Source organism: Lagenorhynchus albirostris, chromosome 3, assembly GCF_949774975.1.
Source record: "Lagenorhynchus albirostris chromosome 3, mLagAlb1.1, whole genome shotgun sequence".
Taxonomy (NCBI): domain Eukaryota; kingdom Metazoa; phylum Chordata; class Mammalia; order Artiodactyla; family Delphinidae; genus Lagenorhynchus; species Lagenorhynchus albirostris.
Genome location: NC_083097.1, coordinates 6,406,020 through 6,421,158, shown reverse-complemented (window position 1 = coordinate 6,421,158; position 15,139 = coordinate 6,406,020). Strand labels below are relative to the sequence as shown.

The 15,139-nt window shown below is 40.3% G+C and overlaps 1 protein-coding gene across 1 annotated transcript in view; it reads right to left on the bottom strand.

Annotated features, from left to right (window-relative positions):
- Window positions 1-15,139, bottom strand: part of ADCY2 (adenylate cyclase 2) — a 434,114-nt gene that overhangs the window by 50,688 nt on the left and 368,287 nt on the right. Inside the window, exons 17-18 of the mRNA XM_060146855.1 lie at window positions 12,245-12,364; window positions 3,894-4,063 (exon numbers count right to left, since the gene is read on the bottom strand). Of these exons, the coding sequence (XP_060002838.1) occupies window positions 3,894-4,063; window positions 12,245-12,364 (290 nt within the window). The remainder of the gene's footprint in view (window positions 1-3,893; window positions 4,064-12,244; window positions 12,365-15,139) is intronic.

Here is a 15,139-nt window from a genome sequence, read left to right as displayed (position 1 = left end):
GGAGACCACCTGAGGGCAGATCACAGGAACCAGAGAACCTCATCAGGAGACCACCTGAGGCCAGATTAAAGGACTGCAGACCCTGCACGCCCCTGATCCTTATTAGCAACCCAGCCCTTGAACTATTGCTATAAAGCTCCTCCCCAAATCATCCCCGGTTGGGACACACAGGAGCCCGGTGTGTCCCCCTCTGCCTGGCAAAGCGATAAAGCTATTCTTTTCTACTTCACTTAAAACTCTGTCTCCGAGATTTGATTTGACACCAGTGCACAGAGGCCGAGTTTTCGGCATCAACAGTGACCAAAAACAGGTCGGAAAAGGGATGGCACCAAGCGTGTGACTTCAACGGCACAGACCAACTCGATCAGGAAAGGAGGTGCTGCCTGGCCTTGTGTTAAGCCAGCATTTTCCTTGAAGGGCATCTATGGCTTTGGGACCGAGGGATGTACATTCTCAAAGCAACATCTCAGACTAGCTTTTTTTTTTTAAGGATCCTAGTTTCATATCTGAAAGGGTTGTGTCAGCAATAACAAACCAGATATAGGGGGAAAAAACCTTTATCAGTTCTTTCATGGTGGAATATCTTGAATCTCAGAAAAGGGAAAGGAAACATTGACCTCAATGGGTTTTAGCACTGACACAAGTCACATGGTTAAATCATACACACACCGAGGTTGGGGAAATCAGAGGGGATTCCAAGCTGCCACTCAAAGGTCTCTCCTTTGGTGTTCGTTTTAAACTGCTATTAGAGAACACTTGTTAATTTTGAGGTATTATGCTATTATGTCAGTAATAGTCATCTTCTGGCAGAGGAATGCTTCCGGGAGTATTGTGGCAGCTCACGCAGAAACCTTAGTCAAACTCCTTCGTAAAATTCCTATAATTATGTTTAATTTCCTTTCCTTTTTTTCTGCTTACATTCTGGGAACTGTCCTATTAATAATGAAACGGGAAATAGATAGAATGATAAGGAAGGTAACCAAAAGCGTTGCTTATTCTTTCTGTGATTAGTCAAGGAGTCATTAATAATATTTGAAGGACATAATGCTATCTCTTTAAGAACAAAAAACTATAAGTATGTATAGCAGATCAATATATGCAAAAGTTCCTTAATTAGGAGAGAGTTAAGACTTCCCACTTAAGAGTAAAGTTCACTGAATTTACATTTCAATACAAAAGGAAATTAATTCCTGTTAATATTTCTGCGGAAGTTTGCAGGGCTTAAACATGGTACGGCAGTTGCACCCATCCTAGAGAGGATGCTGGCTTACCGTTGGCAGTGAAGGCAGGTGCCTGAGGCTTGTCCCGTGAGCCCTACTTAGCTTTAAGGTGATTATAAAGACAAAGCCAAGAGAACACACACAAAAGACCTTGAATGAAACAAAAGGGCTCTGAAAGTAAAACTCCTTTTCTTTAACCAAATAGCTACTTCCCTGCTGCTGGGGTTCTAATAAGAGGTGGCCTGTTTCCCTCAGATCCCCAAAGTATTTCCCTCCCCATCAGAAACTTGCTAATCTAATTTCTACTTTTGCTTCGGATGTGTAGCGTGTGCAAGAGCTTTAAATTTAATAAAGGGAAACTGAGTAGTGTTCTCAGCTGTGTGTCAAGATCGGTGATGCTACATTTCCTTAGGGATTCAATACGGGCTCTCTGGATATGGTAGGGAAATGTTAAAGTGTGTTTGGTTGGCAATTTTGAGAAGTTATTGGAAAATTAACTTCAATTTCATTTTTATCTTGGCTAAGGAATCAGATAATTTCCTTAATACAATTCTGTATTTTTGCAACTCCACTATCCTCATCCTGACTACAGATTGTTAGGGTTTCATGGCGTGGAGGATGACGAAAATTAAATTTGGTGAGGAGAATGTGGTGCAGTTGTGTTTCTAAAAGCATTCTTATTGGGAAGAAACATTTACACAGTGAGATGCCCACGTTCCTGACACTGGGCCTCTATCGGTGAAGCGGCCAACACAAACCATCTTTCCGGAGCAACAAATCTATGCACGTGTTTGATGTGTCTGAGCATGAAAGAATGATCAACATCATTAATCATTAGAGAAATGAAAATCAAAACTACAATGAGATATCATCTCACACCAGTCAGAATGGCCATCATCAAAAAAATCTAGAAACAATAAATGCTGGAGAGGGTGTGGAGAAAAGGGAACACTCTTGCACTGCTGGTGGGAATGTGAATTGGTACAGCCCCTATGGAGAACAGTATGGAGGTTCCTTAAAAAACTACAAATAGAACTACCATATGACCCAGCAATCCCACTACTGGGCATATACCCTGAGAAAACCATAATTCCAAAAGAGTCATGTACCAAAATGTTCATTGCAGCTCTATTTACAATAGCCCGGAGATGGAAACAACCTAAGTGTCCATCATCAGATGAATGGACAAAGAAGATGTGGCACATACATACAATGGAATATTACTCAGCCATAAAAAGAAACAAAATTGAGCTATTTGTAATGAGGTGGATAGACTTAGAGTCTGTCATACAGAGTGAAGTAAGTCAGAAAGAGAAAGACAAATGCCATATGCTAACACATATATATGGAATTTAAGAAAAAAAAAATGTCATGAAGAACCTAGGGGTAAGACAGGAATAAAGACACAGACCTACTAGAGAATGGACTTGAGGATATGGGGAGGGGGAAAGGTAAGCTGGGACAAAGTGAGAGAGTGGCATGGACATATACACACTACCAAACATAAAATAGATAGCTAGTGGGAAGCAGCCGCATAGCACAGGGAGATCAGCTCGGTGCTTTGTGACCACCTAGAGGGGTGGGATAGGGAGGGTGGGAGGGAGGGAGACGCAAGAGGGAAGAGATATGGGGACATATGTATATGTATAACTGATTCACTTTGTTATAAAGCAGAAACTAGCACACCATCGTAAAGCAATTATACTCCAATAAAGATTGGAAAAAAAATCTATGCAAGTATTTAAGGCATTTATTTTATGTTAAAAGAAGTATAGAAATATTATGGGGGATTATGCAAAGCATTCATAGAAAAACTTGAAGTCTGGTGTGTCCAGAAATAAACCTGACACTTGATACAAAATGTGTTTTTGCTGTTAAGATGTGAGATGGAGAATATCATGATGAAAACTTCTTTTTCAAGCAGGGAATACATATTTATGATTAGCTTATAGAAGTAATTTGATAACAGGAAACGTTTCATAAGTCCAAGGGAGTGGACCTGGGAGAATCATTCTTGAAGCATCTAGTCCTAAGGCTGGCAGAGTAAACACAACCAGAAGGATTCCGTCCACACCAGGATGTTTTAGGAAATCTCCAATAAGAAATTTGATCTTATCTCCAACAAGTTATACTTCCAGTCACTATAACTTGTGAATGGAACCACTCACTGTCCCTGTACTTTTGTGTATATGGATTCAGTTGTTGTGACCTGGGGGCCGCACTGCCCTGCAGGGCACATTCCTCAGTGTCCGGAGGCATTTTCAATTGTCATGACTTGTGGGGGGGGTGGATTTTGTGGCATCTAGTGGGTAGAGGCCAGGGATGCTGCTCAATAACCTTTAATGCACAGGACAACGCCCTGAAAATCCTTCAGTCCAAAATATCAATAAAGCTGAACGTGAAAGAAAAGATATTCTTATCGATATAGTACAGATTATAACACAAATCCTCTCTCTAAACCATTTCATATCTGCTGATCATATGTGATAATACCTATTCTGTGTAATCTGTAATAAAAAACACACATTCTCTTCCTGAATCATCATTTCAAAGAAACACTCACACAGTGATTCCCAATGACAGTGCTATTGCTAATTTGCATTTACTCCACGCATACTTATGTTACCAACATCCCATGAAAGAACTAAAGAGAAGGAAGAGGAAGCAGGTTACCTCTCAAATAAGACCTGGCTGTAGTCATCCAGGAGGTGGGCGTGAGTGTGGAGAAGGATGGTGTTGTAGCCCACCAATGCCACCATCATGATCAGCATCTTTAGCTCATAATTCACGCGCAGGAAAACCGAACAGGATATCAATCCCAGGATGCAGCTGTATATAAAGTACTGGAACAGGGAAATACGTCAGGTGAATACTTGGGATCTCTTCTGAGGAATGCCAACATGAGAATTAAAATTGGGGACCCCCATCAAGCTCACTTGGTCAACTCCCAGACTGCCTGTGAAAGCAGATGCATTTGTCTGCTCTTTGATTCGGTGATACATGACTAAACACACTGCATTTAGAAAAGAATTACTCATGACATGGCTTGCTCACCCAGCGTAGCATGTTTAAAAAAATAATCGTGCATATGGCCAAATACTCTTCAGAAATAATTTTTAGAAATCTATATTGAAGCTATGTCATTATTAGCCAATATCCTTTGCTTCTTGAAAATGAAAACAGTATGGCTCCCTACCCATTTACAGATTAAAACAAAATGACAGTACACAGAATCTTTTGTGGGCTTTCAATGATTGAATTCATTAAGAGGATACAAATCATTACAGGTAGTTCTATTAAAGGTATAAGAAAGCCTAGACGTTTTATTTAAAAAGCAGTTGTGTGTCAGAGGGATTACCTAGAACAGAAAGGATTTAAAAAAACTAAAAGCTTTGAACTCTATATAAGATAGATAACCAACAAGGACCTACTGTAGAGCACAGGGAACTCTACCCAATATTCTGTGATAACCTATATGAAAAAAGAATCTAAAAAGAATGAATATATGTATATGTATAACTGAATCCCTTTGCTGTACTCCTGAAACTAACACAACACTGTAAATCAGCTATACTCCAATAAACTTAAAAAACCCACAACATCCTAAGGGTTCACAGGCTTCACCAGACTACTAATGGGTCTTTATCCCAGATAAAAAATCAATTAAGAAAACTGGAGGACATGAGAGGAATCCAGTGGTGAGTCTTCAACATCAGCAACAAGAATATGATTGAAAATAAACTGTAGCACCGTATAAAGTTAAAAAAAAAAAAGAAAAGGAGAAACAGCAAGATTTAACATTGGTTGAAAATCAAGTGGCCATAAATGTGAAGGTTTACTTCTGAACTATTAATCCTGTTCCATTGGTCTATATGTTTTTACTTATGCTAGTTCCACATTGTCTTGGGTACTGCCGTTTGATAGTAAATTTTGAAACTGAAAATCAAAACAAAACAAAAACAACAAAAAACCCTAAAAGCTTTGACCTGGGTGAGTCATGACTGCCCTGGAAGTGGACAGGCACCAAAGACATCAAAGACCCCAGTGTGAGGAAGCAGGCCGGCACGGTCCATCTTTTGTGGTCCATGGGAAGCAGCTGGTAGGCCTGCCCTGTGTTAGCACTTTTCCATTTACCACAATGGACATCGTTAAGACAGGATAGCCCTGGATTCAGTTTTGCTCCAATCACTCGTTAGTGGATTTACTTTAGGCCAGTGCCCTAACATGCATGTGTCACAGTGTCCTCATCTGTAAAATGAGGGTAATAATGTCCTCCTTCTAGGTCACTGAGAAGAGCACATAAAGCTTGGAGTCCACGGCCCTGCAGGCCAGGAGGTGCCCGCTAAGTGGAAACAGTTGTCATTCTCACAAAGCATTTGTTTGCTGGATAATGGGGTTTTAATAACAAGGGTTAGCTACTATCTCGGCGTGTCTGCAGCAGAAGCAGCAGTCGGTAAAGTTTAATCATTTTAATAAAACATAGATCCCACTGATGTTTGATAAATCCTGCCTTTAAAAAACAGCTCAGTGTGTAAGCTATTCCATTTTAGTTATATTATATGGGATAAGCCATGTATAAACTACTTATTTTTGTCATTCTAGCTCTTCCTTTTTTTTTTTTTTTTTTTTTTGCGGTACGCGGGCCTCTCACTGTTGCAGCCTCTCCCGCTGTGGAGCACAGGCTCCAGACGTGCAGGCCCAGCGGCCATGGCTCACGGGCCCAGCCACTCCGTGGCACGTGGGATCTTCCCGGGCCGGGGCACGAACCCGTGTCCCCTGCATCGGCAGGCGGACTCTCAACCACTGCGCCACCAGGGAAGCCCTCTAGCCCTTCCTTTTATTTCCCCAGCTAAGGTCATCTACAGTCAGCCATGGGGAGGGCTACTAATATTAGTGCATCAGTCCTGTTCTTGGGGGAGAAAGGAAAGTCGGAAGATGAGCTGCGGTGGTCCTAGCAGGCACCTTCTTCCCTGTGAGAGGCACCCACACAGGGATCAATGCAGATCCTCACCAGTGAGGACTGTGACCTGGCATCTCAGCTTCAGAGGAAGGCCAGCAATTAACTCCCTTGGGTCCGACAAGCATTGGGTCAGTCCTCGGGAAGTAAAGCATCCCTAGGCAAGGAGCATGATGGGTGGTGGCGGCTTAGGGAATGCTGAGAGTTTGTAAGTGCAACTTCTTTGGCCACAATTTCCTGAGGTCAGTTCTCTACTATTCTGACCACTGATAACCCCACGACAGAGAATAGGAAGAGGAAAAGAGGAGAGGAAATGTGTCCTGATGGGACCATCTTGCTGGCGGAGAGGAAGGACAGAATCAAGACGTCTGGGAGAGAGTGGATGGGCACCACCGACTCAGTCTCCCTAAAGTGGAGGGTGAGGGAGAGATAGCCTGTGCTTTGAAACCAGCCCTCACGTATAGGGGACTTTGCATTATTACCTTAATGACTTAAATTAATTACTTAATTACTTAAATACTTAATGACTAAGTATTGCCCTCAGAGGGCAGGTGTGAGGCTCAGTGATTCAGCGGGCATCGGTGCTGGGACAGCTTCTGAAAGCAGCCCAGGGAGCCCCGCAAACTGTCTGGGGGTCCCTGCATTCCTGTGGGCATGTGCACAGCAACCTGACAGGACAGGCTTCTTTCTGGTGAATCGAATAAAACACGGGCTTGCACTTTGTATGTCTTCTTTCTTTAGTTCATTTTGGGGCTCATCCACTATTAGATTTTTCACAAGTATCCAATCCCACCAAGAGTCTGAGAATCCCTGGTTTTTAACCAGCTCTTTAGTCAGCAGTCACTGTCTTACACAACTGCTCCGTAAAAGCCACGAAATCGCCTTGGGAATGCGCAGCGGGCGAGGTTCCCACTCAGCGTCTCGCCCTTCGACTCATAAAGCAGCTCGCTGGTACAAATAAAGGCATGCCTGTCCCCTGCACAGGTGACCCAAGGTAAGGAGGACGATAAAGCCCACCTTGACGCATTCTTGTGAAGATTAAAGAAGATAATAAAAGTCAAGTGCACAGAGCAGTGCCTGGCCCATGGGAAGCCATATAAATTCTGCTATTATTGTTCTAAACTGGAGCTCTTTGTAAGACTTCTTATTCTATTTTTCTTCTTTTTTAAAAAAAAATTATTTTATATTGGAGTATAGTTGATTAACAATGTTGTGTTAGTTTCAGGTGTGCAGCAAAGTGATTCACTTATACATATATCTATTCTTTTTCAAATTCTTTTCCCATTTAGGTTATTACAGAATATTGAGCAGCGTTCCCTGTGCAGTCCAGTAGGTCCTTGTTGGTCAGCTATTTTAAATACAGCAGTGTGTACACGTCAGTCCCAAACTCCCAATCTATCCCTCCACCCCACCCTAAAATTTGATTTTAAAAATGATTCTGCTGCTAAAATTCTGCTGAAAATCATTATTAGAATGAATGTTATCAACAGTTCAGCCTAAGTGAATGAGAAGCAGAATAATGAGCTCTTTACATGAGTGAGTGAGTGAGTGAGTGAGTGTGTGTGTGTGTGTGTGTGTGTGTGTGTGTGTGTGTGTGTCAATGTGTGCATGTGCATTTCAGGGGACTGGGGGCAGTAGGATTCTAAAAGTTTTCTGAAACACCCCTAGTTTGAAATATGTGCCAATGCCTATAAAATATGTCTATGATTTCACATTTTAAAATTCATTCTTAGGCTTTTAAAACGTTTTCACATTTCAGGGTTAGGGTTAGGGTTAGGGTTACTAAAATGCATATGTTATGGGAAGTAGCCTTTTAGTCCATTTTCTATTAAATAAGCCTTTCTAGAAGGCTTGGAGGCCATGTGCAAGGTGATGTGGGAATTCATTAAAGGTAGGTTGGGACCCTGAAGGTAGCGACAGAGGGAATGTGTGAATAAGGAAGAATAACGGAAGAAGGCCAGGCTGGGAGCTCTGAAGATCAGCTGCCTCTCCTACATAAGGTAGCCCTACAGGGAGGTCACTGGATGTCAAGAGCTCTGGCTGTAGGCTCCTGAGCTGAGTTCTATTAGGACACTATTACTAAGAACCTTATTTTTATATAGTTTTAATAGTTAATATAATTATTAGTTAATATTTTTATTAAGTATTATTTGTTCATATTATTTAAATATATTACTATTACTTAATATTAGGTAACTAAGTTAAAACTGGTTCATATAGTTATTAATACTTTTCATATATTAATCAATGAAATCAACCTGCATTTTGACACCAAGGGAGCAGCCACTGTCCTCTTTGGCAACTTACTTAAGTATCTTTTGGTTTCAGTTTCCTCACCTGGAAAACAGTTATTCCAATATCTAACTCACAGGATAGTTTTGTGGATGAAATGATATACATGCCTGATATAGTGTGAACTGCCTACATGGCAAAGATTCTTTCTGGTTGATTCTGTTGGACATTTTTAAATGACTTTCTCTTCTGCTATGGAAATAATACACCTGATGTTAAAAATTAGGAAATATACAAAGGACACGTATAAAAAGTAAGCATCTCCTATAATCCAACATCCAACTTGACCCATGATTACTTGTTTTGCATATCTTTCCAGCTTTTATTTTTGGTGTGTGTGCTACTTGTTATTGGTATTATTATTTTAGAAAATTGGGAATGGATTGTTTGGAATGTTTTTAAATGATACTTCTCACTTAATAGCTTATAAGTATATATTTCTATGTCATTAAATAGTTTTCTACAACATCCTTTGTAGCGGCTGGATAAATCTTATTGTATGTTCATAACAAAATTTGTTTAAACAGTTAAATTTATTCTAACTTTTAGGTTGTTTGCTTTCTTTTCCTTTCTTTGTTGTTATTGTTACATAAACCTTTCGACGAACACCCTGGTAGCTAAATCTTTGCACCTTTAAAATTACTTTCTAAAGTTAGTATTGCAGGGTGAAAACTATGTCTGTTTCTAGGCTTTTTTTTAAGATGTTGGGGGTAGGAGTTTATAAATTAATTAATTTATTTTTGCTGTGTTGTGTCTTCATTTCTGTGTGAGGGCTTTCTCTAGTTGTGGCAAGAGGGGGCCACTCTTCATCGCGGTGCGCAGGCCTCTCACTATCGCGGCCTCTCGTGTTGTGGAGCACAGGCTCCAGACGCTCAGGCTCAGTAGTTGTGGCTCACGGGCCTAGTTGCTCCGCGGCATGTGGGATCCTCCCAGACCAGGGCTCGAACCCGTGTCCCCTGCATTAGCAGGCAGATTCTCAACCACTCTGCCACCAGGGAAGCCCTCTATGCTTTTTGATGACTACTATAAATGGCCATTAAAGTTAGTATTGCAGGGTGAAAACTATGTCTGTTTCTATGCTTCTTGATGACTGTTATAAACGGCCATTAAAGTCAGTATTGCAGGGTGCAAACTATGTCTACTTCTATGCTTTTGGATGACTGTTATAAATGGCCATTAGGAAGAGCTATATCACTTTTTACCTCCTGCATCAGTGCCTGTGGATGCTCCTTCACATCCACTGTCAACCTCAGGCGTCATCTATGATGAGGTTTGAGAGTAATGATGCAGACATCATGCACATCCACAAACGGCTTTCCCAATGTTCCTTCCAATCTATTAAGAGGGAAGCCAGGATGTCTGCAGGCTCCTCTGGGACCCCTAAACTCATGAGTTAATAATGTCGTTTCTGTACAGACAGTACATGAGCATGAGGGGCTTCCTTGGCAAAGCCCATCATAATCCTCTTTCTGAGGACTTATTATTGGAACAATAGTAGCCTACTGACTAAGTCTGACCTAGATTTTGAAAAGTCTACCGTGTGCTTTTTCAGAATCGTTGAAGGTTGAGGAAATGTTCTTTTTTGCCATTTTGGGTTTCTAATGATTTGCTTCTTCTGAAAATAAGATATCATGTGCAGACTTACTTAAATGAAATTCAGGTTGATGACCTTATTGCTGTTAGGGGGGCCAAGGACGGTGAGCTGTTCAACCCAGAAATATTGGATAGAGAGATTTTCTTAACAAGATGATTTGCCAGCTATACTTTCCTTTCCTATGAAGATGCATGTTTCCTGTAAGTTGTTAAAGTGCCTTATGAATGCAGCATGGGGATGGTTTGGAGGCTCGTCCTCCCTCCAGGGGCCGATGGACCATGTGTGTGCTAATACCATCCATCCAAGGAGGAAGAGCCAGACCACACAGGTAGTTTGAATCATTCTCTAAAGAACGGGGTTCCAAACTGCCCACAGTGAGGTCACAGCCAATAAACCCTCATCATGAATCCCATCCCTCATTTTTCACATAACTGAAATAGAAAAGATGGTGTCCAGTCCTCCCGGGGGTTCACAATAATGCCTAACATGAAGGCCAGGACCCCGTGGATATGGGACGAAGCTTATGCCATCCTCTCTTCCTGAGTCTGTGGGGACATTGCTATGGACTCCGGTTAGCTGTCATGGCTTAAAGGAACACCAGATGACCCTACTCTCTGTACACAGAGCTGTGAGCGTCCCAGGAAATTGAAATGATGAGATGGGAAAAAGGATCAAAGCCTAATATCAAAGGGAGAAAGAAAGGAAGTTTCCTTTATCACCAGAGCTAATGGAGTTTTTAAAAATTGGTAGAAAAATTTTAAAATATACATATTAAATGACCAATTTCAGGGCCTGGAATATGTGACACAAACAAAATGGGAAGAATCTATGCTACTTTAGACGATTATTCAGAAAATGGAAAGGAGAGTATCAAAATCATTTTTTTTTGCACAAACAATTCATGGAAGAAAGAAATTATTAAGCAGTAAATAATTGATTTAACTCCTTTCATTTAAATGACTGATGTGTTAGTAAGTTTTGAAATTTCAATCTAGGCCCTTAGTAAGGGTCAGTTAGTAAGGAGAATTTGAAGATACAATTACTGGACAGCATTTGCAGCCAAAGGAGAGGGAGAAATATGAACTGTGGTCCCTGTCATCACAGAGTCAGGAAGCTAACGCTAATTCACTGGAACAATTAGCAAAATCTGTAAGCAACAATTCAGTGACATACAATCGAATGCTACATGCTGGGATACATTCTATAAAATGTAGCATTAAGATAAATTGGTGCAGCCACTATGGAAAACAGTATGGAGGCTCCTCAGAAAACTAAAAATAGAGTTACTATATGATCCAGCAATCCCACTCCTGGGCATACACCCAGAGAAAACTATAATTCAAAAAGATACATGCACCCCTATCACAGCACTATGCTCAACAGCCAAGACATGGAAGCAACCTAAATGTCCATCGACAGATGAATGGATAAAGAAGATGTGGTACAGATACACAATGGAATATTATTCAGCCGTAAAGAAAAATGAAATAATGCCATTTGCAGCAACATGGATGCAACTAGAGATTATCATACTAAGTGAAGTAAGTCAGACAGAGAAAGACAAATATCATATGATATCACTTATATGTGGAATCTAAACTATGACACAAATGAACTTATCTATGAAAAAGAAACAGACACAGACATAGAGAACAGACTTGTGGTTGCCAAGGTGGGGGGAGGGATGGAGTGGGAGTTTGGGGTCAGCAGATGCAAACTAGTATATACAGAAGGGATAAACAACAAGGTCCTAGGGCATAGCGCAGGGAACTATATTCAATATCCTGTGATAAATCATAATGGAAAAGAATATGAAAAAGAATATATATATATGTATAACTGAATCACTTTGCTATAAAGCAGAAATTAACACAACATTGTAAATCAGCTATACTTCAATAAAAAAAATTAAAATGTAGCATTAAGAGAATAAAGGCACGAGTCATCCGTGAGAGCCTCAAAGTGCCATTGGAAGTTTCCACATGTGGTCTAATCGGTGCCCGTTGGCTGCGACTTTCTGCTGAAGCCTGGCAATTTTTACTCGGTCAGGACATACTCAGATATGGGATCTGAAGAAGAAAAGTCAAGTCTACAACAGATGAGGTGCAGACCATGCCATTCAATATGTAACAGCATACAGGAAAACAACAAAAGCAATAATAACGAGGGAGATGTTCTTACCGGCAGGAAAAACAAATTTTGCGCACGCAGCATTGCTACCTGACTGTATAAGGCAGGAAGACTTGTGTTTGACGCATTGGCAGTTGGAAGAATTGTCTCCTCTGACTCGCTCAGGAAAAACTGCAAGGAAAGTGTTTTTACAATGAATTAGTGCAAAGGAGAGTAAAGAGTTAGCAGGTGGGTGCCAAGTTTATTAATGACGTGTTTTGTCACCTCCGTGAGCAGGATTGTGTGGGCAACTCAGCATCTTTACTTCCGGGGCTAATCCCTTCATCTTCTCTTTGAGGCTTTCAGAATTTCTATTGAATAAGTAAATAACTCTTGTTGTGCTCTGCACTTCATAGTGAATTCCAGAACTCCCGAGTTGACGTTAAAGACAACAGAAGCACCTTGTTAAATATAAATTTTAAAATGAACCAAGGACAGGGCAGAGGGTTTGGTTAGAATTATGACCTGACATCACAACCCTCACACTTTCAATTCTGCAGCAGGAGATCGGAGTCTTCACAATGTGTTTTTGCAGGATCTTCACCATCATGGCTCAAACGTTAAATGAGTCAATGCAGTTATATGAGTTTTTTTTCTTTATATTAAGAAAACAATTTTATGGGAAAAATGCAGTAACTGGCATTGTCTCTATTATTTGTGAGTGCTTGGCATCTCAGGATCACGAGGGATTGAATTTGGAAAGGAAGGATGCTCTCAGGACTATTGGAAAGGGGGTCCTGATTTCAAAAGGAAAGAAGTAATCCTGAGAAAGTAAAAATGATTAGCTCTTATGTAATGGTCACCAATACCAGCACCCAGAAGAAAAGTGTCACTCTCTCGCTCTCCTTCTCTGTCTCTATCTCTGTTTCTCTCCCTTTCTGTCTCTTTCCTAGACGAGCTGCAGCACAAACTGTTAGGTAACCAAGGATCAGTTACTTTCCATACCACGGCTGCGGGTCAGAGAAGTGTTCAGTGAAGGTAAACTAGAGCATCACTCAGGCCAGGTTCCCTTATGAAAGAGATTCATCCCATCCATGAAACTAGGCTAGGTCTTCGGCACAGGGCTAACCATTCATATTCCAGGTCTAAAAAGTAAAACTTCCCTGTAGCGTTTCAATGGTTGCTTTTGTTTCCTTCCTTTCTTTGGTTTGTTTCCTTTGATGGCAGAGTTTCTGTCAAATACCTACAGTAATTTACTGAGGTAAAAAAGAAGGCATTTAAATAAATATATGGATATATTTAAATATACTAAATAGTATACTCTTGAGAACATTTCCTCTGAGATTCCAAGAATGATACTAGGTACAGTGTTTTTGCCCATTTGATAAAATGCTGCAAAACGCTGATTGAAAAGTCAAATAAATGTAGTAGATTTCTTTATTTACTACTAAAGAATTTATCAAAAATGTCACAACCCCTGGCTGAAAGATAAATGTGCTAATTATTTGGAAAAAAGTATATCAGGAAAAGAAATGAAGGAATTGCTTGGCAAACATAAGGTTCCAAAATGTTAAAAATTTAGATTTGACAGACCCAACATACAACTGATTTAAATATTAAAGAATCAAGATACAACAAATAGAAGGAGACTGTTTAGCTTGATAGGTTACTAGCCTCAGGCACCTGAGATCTTAAAATAATTTTAAAAATCCTTCTTGATTATATCAGCATATAAAGAAGAAACTAAATTCTTGCTGTACAATGAGTAGAAATATATCCTGTGAAAGTTTTGTCTTGCAAGGACGCGCTGCAATGATAAGATGGCTTGAACTTGAAAAACAGTGGAGAACTTGAAGCAATACATCAGGAATGCTTCATTAACCCCCTTCTGCTACTTTTTTCTAGTGTTTAATTAACTACCCCTAAAATCAAGAACCTCTTCATTCTGTCTATGTGGCATCACACTGCAGTTTGGAATCAATTTTCCTCTTCTGTCCCCTTGGTCACTTTAAAATAACAAACTCCTAATGATAGCCAGTCCAAGCTCGAGGGTTATCAATCCACATCCCTCTCCCTTCCGTGTTAGAGTGCCACAATCTTCTGCACAGAATGAATTTCTAGTAACATAATTATTTGGGGGAACGCCTCTCGATCTATTTTAATATTCTACAACCTTTGTCAGAATTGGGAAAACGATACCCTCATCCTGGACAAGATATCCTAACTAAGTGCCTATTTTTAGCCCTCCTTCCAAATTTTACATTTCCCAGGCAATGTGAAACATCTCAGAATTATGTTTTTCAAATAATATTAAATTGTGAACATGTGATTTAATACCGTGTTAATAGCCTGATAACATCATTGCTTGTCATTTGGTTGGAAACAGAAGAAATTAACTAATTAGAATTAGGTTACCAATTAACTACTAGTTAACCACGGCTAACTCCTTGTCTATGTGGCTTACAAAGCTGGGCTATTTATAATATTCTCTGGGAAGTTCCTCGGAAAAGTTGCAAAATGGTGTGAGGCATCACATGATGACACTGTCAAAATGTCAGAAAAAAAAAAGGCAGAGGATTTGAGCTTCTCAGACATGGTTCTAAACAGTCAGCTGGAAACTAAAATGGAACAAAACACACAGGCTTTTTGCAATTTGCTACCCGAAACCCTCTATCTGAAAAAAAATGTCTGGATAACTGGCTGTTTTTTTCCACTTTTTATTGGGGTGTTTGGTGAACACCAGGTATTTTAAATGTCCTGGTAAAGTCTCACAATTCATTTTAAATAAACCTGACCTGGACATTTCGTCATTTATATTAGTGTGTAATGAGAGTTAAAGGAACACCATCCCTGTTGACCCCAGCTCTTGTAAGGGCTGTGAAAATTCAGCCTCGGGATAAACATTAGGGACTAAAAATCCATGCGGAGGGTCAGTGTGGAAGGGTCCATCCACACGGTCAGTGGCAG